Source organism: Branchiostoma lanceolatum, chromosome 1 (genome assembly GCF_035083965.1).
Source record: "Branchiostoma lanceolatum isolate klBraLanc5 chromosome 1, klBraLanc5.hap2, whole genome shotgun sequence".
In the NCBI taxonomy this organism is placed as follows: Eukaryota; Metazoa; Chordata; class Leptocardii; order Amphioxiformes; family Branchiostomatidae; genus Branchiostoma; species Branchiostoma lanceolatum.
The window spans coordinates 12,238,208-12,255,228 of NC_089722.1; the positions used below are offsets into that span (position 1 = coordinate 12,238,208).

Below are 17,021 nucleotides of genomic sequence, written 5' to 3' on the forward strand. Positions count from 1 at the left end.
GCAGTGGCTTGCATTTTTAAACCAAGTTGTAAACAAACGAAAGGGGGGGGGGGCGGTAATTTACTCTCCTAGCTGACGTTGGTCTCCGGCTTGTTTTTGACGTCTTTTTAGGCGTTTTTATCGGACATTTTCTTCTGTCAGTTTTTTTTTTTGGCTGGCTGACTTCTGCTTAAAGAGTAGCGGTAAATACGGAGAATGGTCTGAGAGTTAGGGCTGTTTATCTTGCAGTTGATGTTGGCTCCGATAGTTTGTCTGCTTTCTTTCATCTTCTCCTGTCTATGTTGTCAAGAAGGCTAACCTGTGGTGACTGTGGTGGACTAAGTTTTGCACCGGTTTTTGATGAGCTTAAACATCAGACAGCCCAGCAAAATGGCTAGCACTATACCGGTGACGTATGTTCCTATCAACGACTCATCGCTCTCTGACGACACACCCTCAATCTTTGTGGTGTTGCCAGCTAGAATGGTACCAGTTTCAGATACATGTCCATCTTCAAATGCAGTGTTTTCTGAGGATGAACTTTTTGCTACATTAACGTTACCTTGGGTAACATGTTGGGCCATTGTCTTGTACAGTTTATCCCATTGTTCGGTTGGGCCGGATGGTGTATGGTTACCTTGTAGGGGGTCAAATGGTCTGGTACTCTTCATCGTGTTCTTGTCTCCGTTGCTTGGGCTGGGGGTAGAAGTTCTCGGCGTTGTTGAAGTACGTCCCGGTGAGCCACACTGTGACGCAGGGATAGAAACAGTTGTGAGGGGTTGTCCTTGAAATCGGGCGGGTGAACCGCAAAAGTAGCCGTCTACATCGGTGGAAAGAAATGGGGCATCGCATAGATCAGGTGAGCCACATGTAGAATCTATGTATTCACAATTCTGTAGGCATTTCAGTTTGGTGATCAGCCACCGCAGGTTACAGTCGCAGCGGAAAGTGTTCTGGTGGAGGAGAACCATCGCCTTGATGCGAGGAACACCGAAGTCGCGCTCGGATAAGGATGTGATCCTATTGTAGGACAGATCCACGGAGGTCAGTTGTGTACGTGCGATGCAGGTTCCTAATCTAACGCTTGTTATCCTGTTCGACTTGAACTCGAGAAGACGCAGATTCGGCAGGTTACAGAAGGAACCCCACGACACGGACTCGATAAGGTTGTTACTGAGGTCCAATGTGTACAGCTTGAGCAGCGGCGGTAAGTAAGTAACGCTGCGGATTCTGTTATGGTACAGATGTAGTAGAACAGTTTCGGGCGGTATGTTCTCGGGGACTGTAGTCAGTCCACGGTTTGTACATTTGACTTCTAGTGAACTGAATCGCGATCTTTGTGGGCAGATGCAATCTGTTGGCAAGGCCTCGCCTCCGGTACTCGCAGCCTTACAGACAATGATGACAAAAAGTACGCGCAGGCTACCGACTACTCCCATCTCTATTCTGATTCAGTATTCAGTTGGTGTTAGAGGCCCCCGTGAATCAAAAAGAATGACAGTCTGCTCGATTTTCTGACCACCTCTACGCTGACAAAAATAGCGTAATCAAAGGTGACTTATCTCTGGTCCAGTGGTGTTCTAGGTCAGTTGGACTCGTTTAGTCTCCTGTGCTGTGCTGTGTTGTACCCGTCTCCCTGGATATTTCTCTTCTGTATGGCTCGTCAAGCAGCTGTGTGATGAAGTCGTCTCTAGCAGGAGGAAGAACGCACTTTCTGACGGTCGTCACGTCTGTATGGCCTCCAGCTGTCTCTCATGTAAAGGACAACATTGAATATTCAAAGCCTGGGCAGACAAATTACGTCTGGGTCTGGGATGATGTTGTTTAATGTTTAGTCTTTTTGCAACCCTTTTGTGCAGTTCTTCAGATGGCACTTAACTGTTGTTGTTACCAGCGTTGTTGTGTGATCGTTTATTTGCGCGTGTGTTTATGTGGGTACATCTATGTGTATGTGTGTGTGTGTGTGTGTGTGTGTGTGTGTGTGTGTGTGTGTGTTTATGTCATTCATAGACGCAACATAGATTTACTGATCTCGATTAAAAAGAGACAAAATACTGCCCAAATCTTAAATGCTAGATTTCCACATTTTTACATGTTTTTATAAAGTGATGGACTTTGTCGAAGAAAACAACAACAACACTTAATCAGTAAAGGCAAAGCAACGGCTCCAACGCCTACGTAATGTTTTTTGCAGGAAATGAGGTAGACGAGATTGGCTACAGCGATATCTCAATACCCGAATGTAATCAAACAGCTTCATCGGCTGTCAACTTTCCAGGTGGAACGATCTAGCCGTCGAATACCTTGCAGTGCAATGGCTCATGAACACTAAAATGTAATCAAACAACAGAAGACACAGGCCTAGGCGCACACACACAAACACATGCACACACATGCACACACACACACATGCACACACACACACACATGCACACACACACACACACACATGTACACACACACACACACACATACATACACACATCTGTACATAATGATGTTCATGTATATAAAAAGACAATATGTCTAAAAAGACACACACGCAGACACACACATAGCATTCGTTACTATCGTATGAAAATACAGTATGTAAGAATGTGAAAATATCTATTGTGTGGATTTTATCTGTTCTAAAAAGTGGTATGTTTTAATATCTTCTTGCTAAAGTAACACGACATGGCCTGCAGTACTTGTGCCGATCGCGGTGGAGCAGTGCACCTCATGCAAAAATCCTTATGCTTCACCCACTGTCTGTAAACGACAGACTTTTCCAGGGTAATTACTCGTTGTTGACAAAATTGCTTTTTTCCTAGAAAAACTAGCCGCTGAGCTTGGTAATCCGTTTACACACTCAAACATTCCGACCAAGAAGCCTATAATACAGCAAATCCGCTCTGTACAACACTCCAACCACACTCTTCTAACTTTTGAGTGGAACGACCCCGAGTGCCCTGCGGCGCCAGCGGTTAGTGACGTGCGATCAGTCGCCCTGATATACAGTCATATTCTGACGACGAATCTCGGAAACGTCACACAGTCATTCCCCAGTCTGAGCTGCCGACATAACTGTAGTAAATCTTAGACGACCTTCCGAGTTTTATCACAACCGAGGCCTCACAGTCTGCGTATACTCTTGCATAGAACCTCGCGCACTACCCGTGTTACAATATGAGGTAAGTTTTATTCCCTAGAATGTGCAAAAACAGTGGAGATGTTAAGTCTAAACCTAGTGTTTGTGAATCGTGGCAAGTTGTTCTGAGGCCAATATTAACAGAAAACCAGTCCGGTCAGTTGCCAAGGACACCTGAGTCAGTGTCCTTAGGTAACCTCATGTGCAGTCCTTCCAGGTGGCTAGCAGTTTTCATGACTTTCTAATTTTTATTGTTGATTCAATGCGCTGTTTTGCGATCGCTTACGTGTTCTAATATAACCAGAATTGATCGGTCAAGGTTGGCCATACTAGAACACTCACGATCGATTAGATAACCGCAAATCTACCAAAAAAGCCCTGTCTAGACTACCAGCCACCCAGAAAATCTGCACAAGAGGCTTGTCCCCGGGTATGCGTTCTCGCCATGCCAGTGCAGTGTTGTTACGTTGCTTGTTTGTTTGTTTTTAATATTGAGATCTCCATTGTGCACGATTACGACATTACGTTGCTTCATTTGACCCTTTCTTGCAACTCTGTGTTGTATCCTGAACAGGAAAACATGACGCCACAAGCTTATCCAACTGATTAAGGGTATCTAGGACTAGGTATTTGTGTATAATTATTTCCATGAAAAATGGAGATATTGTTTTTGGTGTGTCTGTCTGTTTGTTTGTCTGTCTGTCTGTCTGTTTGTGTTTCCGCACCACTCCATTCAGCATAACTCAACAGCCTCTTGATGGATTACAATGATATTTGGTATGTGGGCGGGTGTTGTGAAGCCGAAATTCAAGGTCGATTTTGGGCCCCCTGGTATGTGACCTTGGTACTGCAGCAGAACTTCAATTTTTGTATCTTTTGACCTGGACGTGCTGTGGTCTTGATTTTTGGGTGGCAGATAGCTTGTGATGTTATAAAGAAGTGGTGTAGGTTTGGGCCCCCTAGCAGCTTCCTCTGGAACTGCAGTTTTTACGACCTAGATTGAGTGATATCGTCTATATGAAATATACTTTATCTTGTCAGAAAACTCAGCACCCATCCACAGCCAACATGGAAAATAAGGATTATTTTCTCATATTGTGTTTATCTATCTTTCAGTTACCGTGTGGTCCTCATACTGGTTCTGGTGACCGCTCTAGCATCGGAGTCGGACGCCCTCTTCTTCTTCGGACTGCGTTCGGGTAAGCCTCAAACTCATCCGACGGGTTGCAGCAAAGACATTATGTAGAATATATAGAGTATATAATTTCATCGGTTACAGTGATGGGTTTGGGGGCGTTGCCGCGTTGATAGGCCCAGGGAAAAAAAAAGAAGTTTCCGGTTTTCCGACCGACCCTAGAAAAACCTGCCGACCCTACCTTTTTGATAGTAACATATTTTCTTTTTTCCTATGAAGACTGTGCAGTGCAACCTTATGTGTACGGCACGCTGCAGTACGGCTGCAGGTACCCTTACACAAACGGGGACACCTGCTACTTCCGCTGCTTCCCGGGGTTTGTCCCTGTCTCTGGGAATGCGCCCTTCGTAGCCAGGACCTGTCAGGCAGACGGCACATGGTCTGGGGAAACCTTCAGATGCCACAGAGGTAAACCCTATGGCTTTTCCAAAGCAAAAGAAAATAGAACACTCGGTATAAAAGTGTTTCAAATGCACAAATAAAGCATGAGTATGTTGATTTTGTTAAACATTGAGTGCGTACACATATTGCAATGATTACAATACTGATGAACTAAGAAAGAAAAAAAATTGCAGTGAAAAGATCACATAGAATAGGTTCATTTTCAAAGTTTATGTGTCTTTTCTTCAGGTTTCGGCGGCTTCTTCTTCGCCGGTAAGAAGTGAACCTCCGAAGCTGTGTAGTGATCCTCCCCAACAAGACTGAGGGCAACAAGAGACAACTTTCTTCCAGTGCACTTCAAAACACTGCAGATCTGTACTCACAGAAATCGGAAATGTTAAGAAGCTAAATTCGATCTTTAGGAAACAAAACATAGGCTCAAGTAGAAATGAACTGAGTTACGTCTATAGCTATATTTACAAACCTTCTTGCACACAGATAATTTCCTGTATATGTAATACCGCAATATAAAAATCAATAAGTTCTATACATTTCTCCATGCTATATACAGTTAAACATCTTTGCTTGCCAAACTATAAGAGCATGTTTGAATGTTTGAAACACCGGACCTTTTTAGGGTACATGTCGATTCGGAGCAATGTGTGAATCATATTGGAGTCCCATACACAGGACTGTCGACTGTAGTAAGATGTTTCTTTTACACTTTTGAATAGAAATGAGCAAATTCAACTTGCAAGTTTTCTTTCCTCCTACTCCGGTATCCCATTTAGATAATTTTGTACCTGTAGTCTCCAAGCAGATATTTGGAGCTAAATTGTTATGTTTTCTTAGCTGCTAATTGTTGTCTTTATTTTCTGTCACGAACTGATTTCTCTTTGTTATTTTCTCCATAAGAAAAAAATACTCTAAGCCACCAAAAAGCCCAACTTGTGGGGCAAGCTAATGATGTTACCCATGACGAAACTCGCGTAGCTCAGCGGCACTTGTAACTTAAAAAAACTGTTAGAAATATATATTATCAACCACAGTTTGTCGATGATCATTTAGAATGTTCTGTAGTACATTGTCAAAACTGGCGGGGTTCCTACTCAGGAGTGATGTCCCCCTGGCGAGATGACGATGTAGCGCATGTAGTTTACAGGTTTGCGATAGTTCGTTGTTTGAAGTTCACGGCCATTCCTGCGGGCCGCAGCACACGCGGCACAGACTGCGCTGGTGCAGCATGAAGCGCGCGTAGGACAGCGGCAGGTGGATGCCGGACAGCAGGGCCTCTGCACAGCCGTGACAGCAGTCACAGCACGCGATGAAGGGCAGGAACAGCACGTACAGCACCTGCAATTGGGGAGACAGGAATGGATGGAGAAAACGTAGGGTTGATATAGCCCTGTAGCTGGCGAGACTGAGAAGGGATGAAGATATGGGTTTGTCCTAATGTGCGCTTGGAAAAAACTTTTGAACTCAAAGTCGCTACCGCTCACTCAGCGATACCTGTGGTTAATTTGCCGGCAGAAAAGGGGTGGTGACTGCATGACATTGAAATCATTGAAATAGAACGGTATGAATTTGAAATATTAATAAAGAGAAATGAAATAGGATCCAAAATGACCTGAATTGAGAAGAAAGTGGTCTCACTGTGTAAACTATCTGCAAACTATCTAATCTGCTTATGCCACATTTCTGTACGACTAGAAAACACACGACGACAATTGTCACTTTTTACACAGTCAAGTAGACCCAGTTGTCTGTACAAGTTACCCACCGACAGCCACAGCGCCAGCGGGATGCCCACCAGGACGAGGACGAAGAACCAGAAGACGGCCCACAGCCATCCGCAGCAGCAGCGGCAGCAGTCGCCGCAGCTCTCACAACACCCCATTGCGCTGTTTAAATATAGGGCGCCAGGAAGAGTTAGCTTGCCTTACACCACTTAAACTGAATTATGTATCCAGTATTGGCAAAAGGCCTTGAGCTTTAAAGATCCCTTATAAGATGTTGTAGTTCTAACACACACACCTGCGTGCATGCTACTTAAGGTACCTATATTTGTTTGCAGGAGTGCCAAATCTTGAACAGGTTAAAGAACCCAACACAATGCCGTTCTCAGCATAGCAAAGAGGAATGTACAATTGCTCCACACAACTAATACTTAACTTATTAACTCCAAGAAATGGCGTTTTAAGCTGTAAGGCAGTTTACCGATCATTCAAGTCAGATTCACAGAAATGTGTACTCACATCTCTTTCTCATTCCTGTCAACGTTTGCAGTCAAAATGGTCTTCAAATTACATAAATCCCTTTTTGGTTGCTACAATACCAAGTGATAACGTAAACGTTCTGTACCCTTACCTCCAACTTTCTTGCACTGTTACTCCCTTGAATGTGACTGTGTAGGTTTCACCAAGGTCTTGATTGAAAATCCTTGGTTTTACAGAACAAACTACACTCCATGACGCCATACCAGCAATAACAACACAATTTTCCCATCATCAGGGAATGCTGTAGACACCTCACACAAGAGCTGACTACTTATACTTCCACTTGAATCCATTGTTTGAGGACGTGTTGTTGTTCACTACTACTTGAATCCATTATTTAAGAAAACAAGGAGATGCGAAGGTGGAGCTAAGTCAGCACAGTTGTAAGACCACTTATGGTACCTGTAGGAATAACACCAGTATCCTTAACTACATACTACAAAGGTATAAACAAACCAACATCACGAAGGATTTGGAAGGAACCATAGACACAAAGACATACACACACATAGATACAAACACACACACACACACACACTGACTATTATGGATATGAATCACAGTACTACAAGGGTGAGTCAAAGAAAAGCCTTTAGTATCACAGCAGGTTCATTTTTTGATGAAATGAGCTGAAATTTGGCACAAATGTAATTCAGGAACTTATCTTCTTGAGACTGAAATACAGTAGAAGCCACTTAATTGCACCTCGGATAAACGCACCTTCCGTTTAATTGCACCGAATCCAAATATCCAAAACCGGTTCCCATGCACTGCATTGTTAGTGACTCCGCATATCTGCACCGCGCATGGTCGCCAATGCCGGATAACTGCACCAATTTTTTTCAAAAATCCTCGACAAGTTAACTGAAAAGGTTCGCTAAAATCGGCAAACGAGGTACAAATGAGCCGATACCTGCCGGTGTAAAGGCGCAATACCGCCAATATGTTTAAAACTGTTTTGAGTAGCAAAAGAAGGCGGTCTCCATTGACAGTTACGTTGATAGGAATCGTATGGGAGGTCCCGGGCGGGTCACCCGTAATCAGTAACCAAGTTTTAATTTCAGTTCCTAGTTTCATGGCGGTACATGATTTACGTAAATCGACAACTGCACGCTACGTAATGTAACACAGAAACTGTTTTCCTATGAGTGGCATGACGATGTTTCAGAATGCCTCCCCTGTAACATTACGTGTGTTGTAATGCGGTAGATCGCAGGGAAAAATGAAAGAATGCAATATCAAAACAGGTTCGTAGTCGTCGTAGTCACTTCTTTATTTTCAGCAAGGGTTAACTCCAAGCAGATCTACATTGGGCGCGAAAATCGTATATGCTAGCCAGAGAAGCTCCAGTCAGCCAGAGAAACTCCAGTCACCCAGAGAAGCTCCGGAGCTTATCTGGCTGACTGGACCTTCTCTGGCTAGCATATACGATTTTCGCGCCCCGTGTAGATCTGCTTGAATATTAAGCAAGGGGTCAATAAATAAAGTTAATAACTGCATAATTTCGTCTGTTTTCCTTGTGCTAGTGTTTCTGACCAATAATACACCCCCTCGCCCATGGTGGTGCGGTCCAGCTGGGCATTTCGCATAATTGCACCAGCCGGATAATTGCACCAAAAACGCTGACAAATGGGTGGTGCAGTTAAGCGGATTCTACTGTATCTCAATTTGGTGTTATTTACGTGCAAGTTGAATTGAAGATGACCACACTTTTGGAAGTTTGTCGGAGGCAAACAGCATTAAAAGTGAGGTTCAATTAGCATTCAATAGTCCCCCTCCCCCTATCATAGCTAATGGAATAAACATGATACCGGTAATACAGAAAAGCAGCAATAGATCAGGAAATGTCATGTGAATAAGACGGAGCTACAAATATAATACAGTTCTTCCATTTTTGCACATTAAGGTGATCCTAACTAGAATGCTATGTAGTAATTCTCTGATGTGCTGATGACGTCACTCTGTGACTCTAACTTGTCTAAGATGTGAACCACAACGTTGGGGCTGACACCAGAAAACCTGTGGTTCGTCCGTAAGCAGTCCAGTATATGCCGATAGTGACACCCTGACTCGGAGTACTTTGGCTTTTGACTCTCTCGCCTCACAATGTCTAGCACACTCGACTCGAGGGTTGCATCCCTGTCGATAACCACATAAAGGTTGTCTTTATCACTCTTGTACACGATACCCAGCTCTTCTAGACCCCCAACAGCACGGGTAAAAAGAGAAAAGACTTGTTTTGCATTAATTGTAGAATCGTTTTCCTTCCGTGCCTTTTGTACAATAGCCATAAGACTGTCCACTGTGGCAAGCTCCTTAATTTCGAAATTTAAGACAGTGCTGTTTGTGCTAAGAAAGTTTGCAATGGCATCTTGCAGGGATTTCACAACCCCCGCCTCTGAACTGTCTCCACCTTCCTGACACCTTGGCAGCTGGAAGGGAACATCGTAGAAGTCCTGGTACAACTGGAGCTGCTCCATTGTTCTTCTTATCTCCGTCGAGCAGGTTGGGTCGACGACGAGATGGAAATACGCAGCGCCAACTTCCCTTCTACCACGGTACGACTTGATTCGTCCCCTCACGTGGAGCAGATCTCCCAGTTTCACCGGCTGTCTCAGCTGACGCACACATTTCTTAATCTCCTGCATCTTAGAGGCTAAGAACTCCACAAACTCTTGTTCTGCTGAGTTGGCAGATGTTGATGCTCCAGTTGTAGAATAATCATTGTCATCTATCAAACCTTTTCCTGTAGTGGACTGGACTCTGGGTTTCCAGCAGGTACAGCCAATCACACCTGTATGGGGGTGGCAAGGTGGTCTTGTGGTTAGAGTTGCTGACTTAGAATCTAGACTTTAATGATTCTGGGTTCATGTCCCTAGCAGGCCCTAATGCTGTGCCCTGTGCTAAAGGCACTTAACACCAAGTTCCTCACTTGACTCAAGTGAAATGGCATATCTAGCAATGGTAACGGACATCCCCTTGGACAGGCCTTAAAGCCAGAGGTCCCATGTATGAGGAAAGGCACACCCAGAGCAAACTAAAACACTAACCAAACCTAATGAAAAGAGTAGGGGTCCATCCTGATGTGAACTGGATTAATCCTTACAATCTGTTCTTATGCAGCTTGTATCTACTGTACAAAACTGGTGTGCTACACCTAAAGGCGGCATGGGAAACAAACAAAAACAAACAAACACCTGTTCCATCATCGATGGCGTAGTTAAACAGTTTCTCCCTCTCCTCCACACGTACCACCCACCCCAGCAGATCCACGCGGCTGATTGGATGGTTCTTGTAGGCATAGACGTTCAGGGCGGGGTGGCCGGGATAGTTGTCCATTTCTAAGACGTCTCGGATGAACATCTTGACGAAGGCTCGGTGCAGAGGATCAAGCCCCCAGTAGGTCTGTGGGAGGTAAGAGTAGGACTTCTCGTTGTCGACTTGTGACGAGCTCTCGAGAGTGGATGGGCCCTCTGCCACTGATCATGTCCGATGTTTATGTTTCGGTAAAATATTAGAAATAAAAACACAAATACTGTTAATAACATGACATGTACAAACCTAAGATGTTTTGCCACCATCAACCATTGATATGCTATCTTAACTACATAAGGGATATAACTATAAGACATCTGCCATTGGAATTCTGGTCTTGACCTAACGTTAGGTCTTCGCATCCCCATCCTCCTAGTAGTACTAGTACCATCCTCCCAAAATACTTTTTTTGGATCCTACCACAATTGAGCTGCAAAGGAGTTTCAGTCTGCAGTTTACTCACACTAAACACCAGGCTTATAAATGTTATCTTCAATGTTTAAATATTATCTTAATGAACAGAACTCACTATTTACGGCAACGGAAAGTTTACACTTTTTGATCACTACACGCCCCCCTCCCCACATCAAAATTTTTTTTTTGCCGCTTTGCTTTGCGGAGTTGCGCGACAAGAATTATAGAATAAAAAGATACAACAAGACCACAGACATGCTTTTCATCTTTTTAACATAATGAAGTACACCAATTTACTCACTGTGTAGGATTAATTCAATAAAATTCAGCTGGAAGTCAAAATTCTACATTTCAAAATGTCCGCCAGTGTCCAAAGCATTGTGGGATAGGTCAGCCTTTCTAAAAAAAAAAAAAGTGTTTGGGGAGTAAAATTTATTTGACACGATTTCACTCGTGATTGATCTGATCGATTGGGATAATAGGCGCACGATATTCGAAAGAAAAGGCTAGTTATCCATAATATGTTTACTTTGGCGCTGAGGCCGAAACAAACAACAACTCTCCGGTAATGTCGCCATAGCAACCAAGATGGCGGCGGACGCGCAGGTACAAAACCTCCAGGTGTACGGACTCCTACAGGATGAGACTTTCCACATCGCTAAAGCTTGTGCCGAGGTGAGCATGACTTGCACGAAGTTCTTAAGGGACGAAAGAACAGTTTTATGAACTGTAGCTCCGTTTTTTGGGTAAAATGATCCCTTTGTTTATCGATATCAGAAGTTGCCCCCCTCCCCCTCTGGAACCACAACATTTGCGAATCAAACAACAAAGGTCTTGTTGTTGTCACTGACTATCTGTTTAAGTTACATGCACTGTCCAATAACTTTGCACAACTTATCGACGATTTCCATATTTTCTCGCAGACTCTGCACCAAAAGCTGCCAGAGAAGTTTTCATCTCCAGACATCCGACCTATGGTGGAGTTTGAATGGGAAGAATACCTGCAGGCCAAGAGAAAGGTATCAAGAATTTTCTACTTCACTACTCAATAGATACTGGTCTCTTTGAATGTGAATACAAGTATATACGTTATATACATAATAATCCATAACATTTACATGTACATGCTTGTATTCTGCAGATTATAAGAAAGTTGCTAGGGGACAACATCTGATCATGACTTTATGATATTCACCAGAATTCATTAAGATTATTTACAACTTTTCAATCATCCTGTTGGCAAACCATAACCTCCTTGGGCAAACCAATAGAATATCAAACCCTAAAAACTAAACTAGTAACATGATGGCATTTTTGGAATGAAAATCTGGTATGAGATAAAACTATGATACATGGCATATACAGTCAAACCTAGTTGGGCAACCACCTGGGGCAGGCAACCACCTCCAGTCACAAGCCATATTAAAACAGCCCCTTCCATTTTTACATAGGTAACCCGACCCTGTCCTCAGCAACCACCTGTCCTTCGCAACCACTTTTCCCCAGTCCCTAATGTCAAATGAGTGGTTGCTGAATCCAGGCTGGACTGTATTTGTTACAGTCCAGGTACATGTAGATGCCTGTTAACGTTGTTGCTATTGTCTGACATCTATTGTTTCTCTTTCTTCCAGGAACTGAAAGGTGAGATGTGGGCCTTCCAGGAAAAGATCATCTCCTTTGCGAACGGTCAGATGCTCGGTGGACACCAGGAACTGATCAAGTGGGCACAGGACAACTACGAGTACCAGGACTTCAGACCGCCTGCGCTGTACCTGGCTCTGGCTGAGGAGGCCTACAAGAACAGGCTCAGCAATGGGGTCGGGATCTTACTGGTCTTTTTTACCTAAGCTTCTTTCCATCTTTCTTTCTTCCTTTAATGCCCACGGTCTTGATGACGACCATGTTGGGAAAGTCGTGTAAAGTGCCTTTCCCCAGGGCACAACATTGGTGACACAAAAGGATTCAAACCCTGGACCACTTGATTCAGAGCCGAACACGCTGTCATTGCGCCACGCGACCCCAAGCTTAAAAATGTTTGTTACTGTAATATTGTGATCACATAGAATGACTTAGTCATATCTGTTGCCTGCATTTTTCTAACGCCATGCTTTGTATAGAGACATTGTATGAAAAGGCCTTTACTCTATTTACTGTGATATATGTTATATAACAATCTTGTAAAGAGACTTAAAAATGGATTCTCGTTAATATTCATTATTAGTTAAATCTGTACTGTTTGCTTACAATTTTTATATCTCCTCTTCCAGAGAACGTTTGTGTACCTGGACATTTCTATTGGAGGGGAGGCAGCAGGGAGGTTACTGTTTGAGGTAAGGAGAAAGCTTATAGCTATCGCTCATTCACTGTGTTTTATCATTCTCTCTCTCAGCACTACTATTACTGTCTTGTGGCCTTTTGCAAGATCTTGGTATCACATTTTTGCTAGCGTAGGTCCATATCCAATGCAACACTGAAATCATGCAGTGTCAGTAACCTGAGTCCCATGTTTTGATGTTTTGTTGTCTCCCATCCCCACAGCTGTACACAGACAAGGTGCCGAAGACGTGTGAAAATTTCCGAGCTCTCTGCACAGGGGAGAAAGGTCGTTCCAAGGACTCCAACATCGACCTCCACTACAAGGGGGCGATCTTCCACAGAGCAGTAAAGAATGGATGGATACAAGGGGGAGGTGGGTTTGCAACATGCAATGTGTAAACTGTATGGACTGCTTCTGTCATGCTCCTTTGGGGATTAAGGGTCAGAGTGCCATGCATGAAATGTAAGGTTACATGGTGATCACAGTGAGTGGTGTCAAGTCATCATGAGGGAAGTCATTTCCTCCACCTAAACATTCTTGCTCCTTGCTTATAATTCAACAAATATTGAGTAGAGAGACTGTAGTCTCTACGTGTCATGATGAAATAGTTGTAGAAATCAGCCCCAATTGGCGTATAATTGGCATGATTGGTGGTGCTGAGCTTGCCTCTAAGACTGGTCTAGACAACATCAAAGGCAAGCTCTTTGGGCCAATTTCTACATCCAGGTATACAAATAAATTGGTAAATCAGTCTTTCTCCCTGTGCCCAACACTTCTAAGGTTTACTGTTTACACATGAAGGTAAGGACTATGATTGGTTGCATTGAGTCTGCTACTCTGTATCATCTCTGCATTATATTGTCGGTGATTGCCATGTTTTCCCCACACTTGCAGATGTACCAAATGGAAGAGGGGATGCAGGAGAATCCATCTATGGACCTGTATTTGAAGGTTTGTGAACAAAATCCTCTAACTTTTTAAGTCAAGTCAACAAAACAGTCAAAAATATAAACTGACTGAACTCAGCAGCTCATAAGTAAATGTAACACAGGGGAATTATATCATTTTTGTTTACACTTGAATGCTTTCTAACATACAAGATGCATTCAAATGTGGTGCGTGCCAGCACAATGCATAAATCTCCATAATAGCCCATTTTTTAAAGGAATGATGTTATCCCTAAATGCATCAGTAGTTGATGCCTGCAAAAATTGATTGCATGATGTAACTGTTTTTTGTTGTAGTACAGAAGTATGAACTTGTTGTCACTGAGCCATGTTAAAAAGCGATAGTAATTGAATCATTAATCTCGATCTCTCCTCCCCAGATGAGAACTTTGCGGTTGCCCACGACAGACGGGGAGTCCTGGGGATGGCGAACCAGGGCCGACACACCAACGGCTCTCAGTTCTACATCACCATGCAGCCTACAGCATGGATGAACACCAAATATGTGGCCTTTGGGTGGGTTTGAGCTAAAATTGCACTAACAAGCTGAACAGTCTTCAGTCTTGGTCCCCCGAAAGTGCGAAATGGAACGAAATGGAACGAAATGGAACGAAATGGAACGAAATGGAACGAAATGGAACGACATGAAACGAAATGGAACGACATGGAATGACATGGAACGAAATGGAATGAAACGAAATAAAACATATGTAACATTATGAAATGAAATAACAGTAGATAGCGAAATATAAGGAACGTTGTAACATTCACAGTAGACCGGAACAGGAAGCGAATATAACGTTATTAATGTCTTGAATCTATTTGATAATATTAAATACAACGTTTTTGCCGCGTTTGTGTGGCTAGATTCTTCCCTGAAAATGGGAGCGCCTCGTGCAAAGCGCTCGGCCGCTCTTCCTTGATTTTACTGGAAATGAACTACTGCAAAAAGCAGGGAAAAACCAGCAAACGGAACTGAGTACCGAAGTAAGGACTAGATTATACAGAAGTTGGTGGTAACATTGCATCTCGTAATTCACCAAGTGGGCATGAGGCAATTCACAAACGTAATTTCATTATTTAAACAGCGTGTTTGCGTGTTGTGTGAACTGTGAAATACATGTTCTGCTCGTTCACACCCTCCCTTTGTTTTGTCGTGAACAAGGAAGCAGAAATGTCTCCAGAGGTAGTTCTCAGCCCACGTCCGTGGTTGAATGGAGTGTGAAATTTTACATTGGTGACGCAGCGCAGAGCTGCATTTGCATATCATTAGAGGTGGGGTCCATTCTCCGACAGCCAACCAGCCGAATAATTGGTTGTATAAAAATCGTTGTTGCGGAGATATGCATATGCTACGTACTAGTTATGGACTTAACCGTATGTGAATAAAACTTGGAAGTCGGAGTTTGATTCAACCTGTCGGTAGCACGCCCACGTGCACAGTTCCGATGCGCTGGCAACATTGGCGGTTCATTTGCATGCGGGGCTCCATTTGCAACACGCAAACACACTGTATAAATAATAAAATTACGCTTGCCTCCTGCCCTCTTGTTGAATTACGAGATGCAATGTTACCACCAACTTCTGTATAATCTAGTCCTTACTTCGATACTCAGTTCCGTTTGCTTGTTTTCCCTGCTATTTTCAGCAGTTCATTTCCAGATCGTTGGTAAACACAAAGGAAGAGCGGTGGATAACTTTTCACGCGGCGCTCCCATTTTTAGGGAAGAATCTAGCCACACAAACGCGGCAAAAACGTTGTATTTAATATTATCAAACAGATTCAGGAAATAAAACACGTTATATTATGTATTTGCTCCCTGTTCCCGTCTACTGTGAATGTTACAACGTTCCTTATATTTCGCTATCTACTGGTATTTCATTTCATAATGTTACATATGTTTTAGTTCGTTCCATTTCCTTCCATTTCATTCCATTTCGTTCCATTTCGTTCCATTTCGTTCCATTTCGTTCCATTTCGTTCCATTTCGTTCCATTTCGTTCCATTTCGCACTTTCGGTGGACCCTTCAGTGTGGGCCAGAGTAAATGTCTTGAACTTGCACTGTTCAAGGAGGTTATATAACCTCCTTGCACTGTTATAAACTTTCCTGTAAAAGGGTTAAACTCCAACACTTCTACAAAAGGAACCAGAGAGTTTGGTTAATTTCTTACCTTGTTCGTTTGTTTGTTTGTTTCTTCCTTCCTTACTTACTTACCTACTTACTTACTTCAGTCTATCTGTTCATTCATTCATTCATTCATTCATTTTTCTGTCTTCCAGACAACTGATAGAGGGCACTGCCCTGCTGCAGAGGTTAGAGGACCAGCCGACATACAACGAGAGACCGAAGGCGGACTGTAGGATCGAGGACTGCGGCGTGCTGCAGCCAGACGATGTGTTGGCACAGGCCCCTGCTGTGAACGGGCATTAGTGTACTTGATCCCGGAGAGCCATTTCATCTAAAGGCTCTTATAGTACAGTAAAGATATACTGTAGAGAAAGCATTCTGTACACTTTACTGGTTGGAGGGCAATGACTTAAGGGGACAAAAAAATGTTCTTGTTGATAGAAAATTGGTCGCATGTAATAAAGTGTACAGAGGGAGTCAGAGATTTTACAGGCAATTAAGACTTCGCTTCACCTCCAAATTAACAATATCTAGATGTGGTAGTCACTGGTAGAGAATGGGAGAGAATTTTACATAAAGTCTATGTTTCTTCTCTTGAACTTAATTCTGAATGATATTGTGTTTTGTGTGTACTGGCTATATATGGGGGTTATAGAACATCAATTGCTACGTTTCTGTTGTACAGAGTATATATGAATCATTCAATCATCATCTACATTCGTGCAGCAGAATTGACAAATATTCTAGAATTCTAATGCTGCATGCAAACTCATGGAAATTCAAAAAAAAAAATTATAAGTAAGGAAAAACTGATGTTATAGCCTGGATTTTGTAACTTCTAACTTCTGGAAAACTTGACAATTTACAAAAGATGATTTGGCTTATTGTTTTCATGCATGTCTGTGGCTCACTGAAGTGTTTTTATAGTCGAGTTTGT

General features: G+C 43.0%; 5 protein-coding genes across 5 annotated transcripts; 2 read left to right on the forward strand and 3 right to left on the reverse strand.

Moving 5' to 3' along the window:
• Positions 1-627: 627 nt before the first annotated feature.
• On the reverse strand, positions 628-1,418 carry LOC136429700 (leucine-rich repeat and immunoglobulin-like domain-containing nogo receptor-interacting protein 3). The gene is made up of 2 exons (XM_066419680.1): positions 869-1,418; positions 628-725 (listed from the first exon to the last, which is right to left on the reverse strand). The coding sequence occupies exons 1-2, from the start codon at positions 1,416-1,418 to the stop codon at positions 628-630; spliced, it is 648 nt and encodes a 215-aa protein (XP_066275777.1).
• A 1,543-nt stretch (positions 1,419-2,961) lies between these two features.
• On the forward strand, positions 2,962-5,435 carry LOC136435050 (uncharacterized). Its single transcript, XM_066428234.1, has 4 exons — positions 2,962-3,152; positions 4,226-4,308; positions 4,524-4,712; positions 4,935-5,435. Exons 1-4 carry the CDS (start codon positions 3,148-3,150, stop codon positions 4,967-4,969), a joined length of 312 nt encoding a protein of 103 aa, XP_066284331.1. The 5' UTR covers positions 2,962-3,147; the 3' UTR covers positions 4,970-5,435.
• LOC136435032 (uncharacterized) lies at positions 4,902-7,429 on the reverse strand. Its single transcript, XM_066428211.1, has 3 exons — positions 7,053-7,429; positions 6,466-6,586; positions 4,902-6,038 (listed from the first exon to the last, which is right to left on the reverse strand). Exons 1-3 carry the CDS (start codon positions 7,160-7,162, stop codon positions 5,874-5,876), a joined length of 396 nt encoding a protein of 131 aa, XP_066284308.1. The 5' UTR covers positions 7,163-7,429; the 3' UTR covers positions 4,902-5,873.
• Positions 7,430-8,209: 780 nt separating this feature from the next.
• LOC136434971 (CST complex subunit STN1-like) lies at positions 8,210-11,131 on the reverse strand. Its single transcript, XM_066428110.1, has 3 exons — positions 10,992-11,131; positions 10,159-10,440; positions 8,210-9,755 (listed from the first exon to the last, which is right to left on the reverse strand). Coding segments are annotated over exons 1-3 (1,161 nt in total). The 5' UTR covers positions 10,993-11,131; the 3' UTR covers positions 8,210-8,877.
• A 102-nt stretch (positions 11,132-11,233) lies between these two features.
• On the forward strand, positions 11,234-16,981 carry LOC136434979 (probable inactive peptidyl-prolyl cis-trans isomerase-like 6). Its single transcript, XM_066428121.1, has 8 exons — positions 11,234-11,365; positions 11,614-11,709; positions 12,322-12,507; positions 12,958-13,020; positions 13,229-13,379; positions 13,902-13,958; positions 14,335-14,470; positions 16,237-16,981. The coding sequence occupies exons 1-8, from the start codon at positions 11,279-11,281 to the stop codon at positions 16,385-16,387; spliced, it is 927 nt and encodes a 308-aa protein (XP_066284218.1). The 5' UTR covers positions 11,234-11,278; the 3' UTR covers positions 16,388-16,981.
• Positions 16,982-17,021: the final 40 nt, after the last annotated feature.

Bases quoted from the DNA above. Each gene is read 5' to 3' on its own strand.
- LOC136434979 (XM_066428121.1), top strand. From the start codon at position 11,279: ATGGCGGCGGACGCGCAGGTACAAAACCTCCAGGTGTACGGACTCCTA. The intron at 12,508-12,957 runs GTCGGGATCTTA...CTCCTCTTCCAG, and splicing joins AGAACAGGCTCAGCAATGGG to AGAACGTTTGTGTACCTGGA. The intron at 13,021-13,228 runs GTAAGGAGAAAG...CCATCCCCACAG, and splicing joins CAGGGAGGTTACTGTTTGAG to CTGTACACAGACAAGGTGCC.
- LOC136435032 (XM_066428211.1), bottom strand. From the start codon at position 7,162: ATGGCGTCATGGAGTGTAGTTTGTTCTGTAAAACCAAGGATTTTCAAT. The intron at 6,587-7,052 runs GTAAGGGTACAG...ATATTTAAACAG, and splicing joins ACAGTGCAAGAAAGTTGGAG to CGCAATGGGGTGTTGTGAGA. The intron at 6,039-6,465 runs GTGGGTAACTTG...CCCCAATTGCAG, and splicing joins CGCTGGCGCTGTGGCTGTCG to GTGCTGTACGTGCTGTTCCT.
- LOC136435050 (XM_066428234.1), top strand. The intron at 4,309-4,523 runs GTAAGCCTCAAA...TTTCCTATGAAG, and splicing joins CTTCTTCGGACTGCGTTCGG to ACTGTGCAGTGCAACCTTAT. The intron at 4,713-4,934 runs GTAAACCCTATG...TCTTTTCTTCAG, and splicing joins AACCTTCAGATGCCACAGAG to GTTTCGGCGGCTTCTTCTTC.
- LOC136434971 (XM_066428110.1), bottom strand. The intron at 9,756-10,158 runs GTGTTTGTTTGT...ACCCCCATACAG, and splicing joins CGCCATCGATGATGGAACAG to GTGTGATTGGCTGTACCTGC.
- LOC136429700 (XM_066419680.1), bottom strand. From the start codon at position 1,418: ATGGGAGTAGTCGGTAGCCTGCGCGTACTTTTTGTCATCATTGTCTGT. The intron at 726-868 runs GTGAATACATAG...CCTGCGTCACAG, and splicing joins ACTGAAATGCCTACAGAATT to TGTGGCTCACCGGGACGTAC.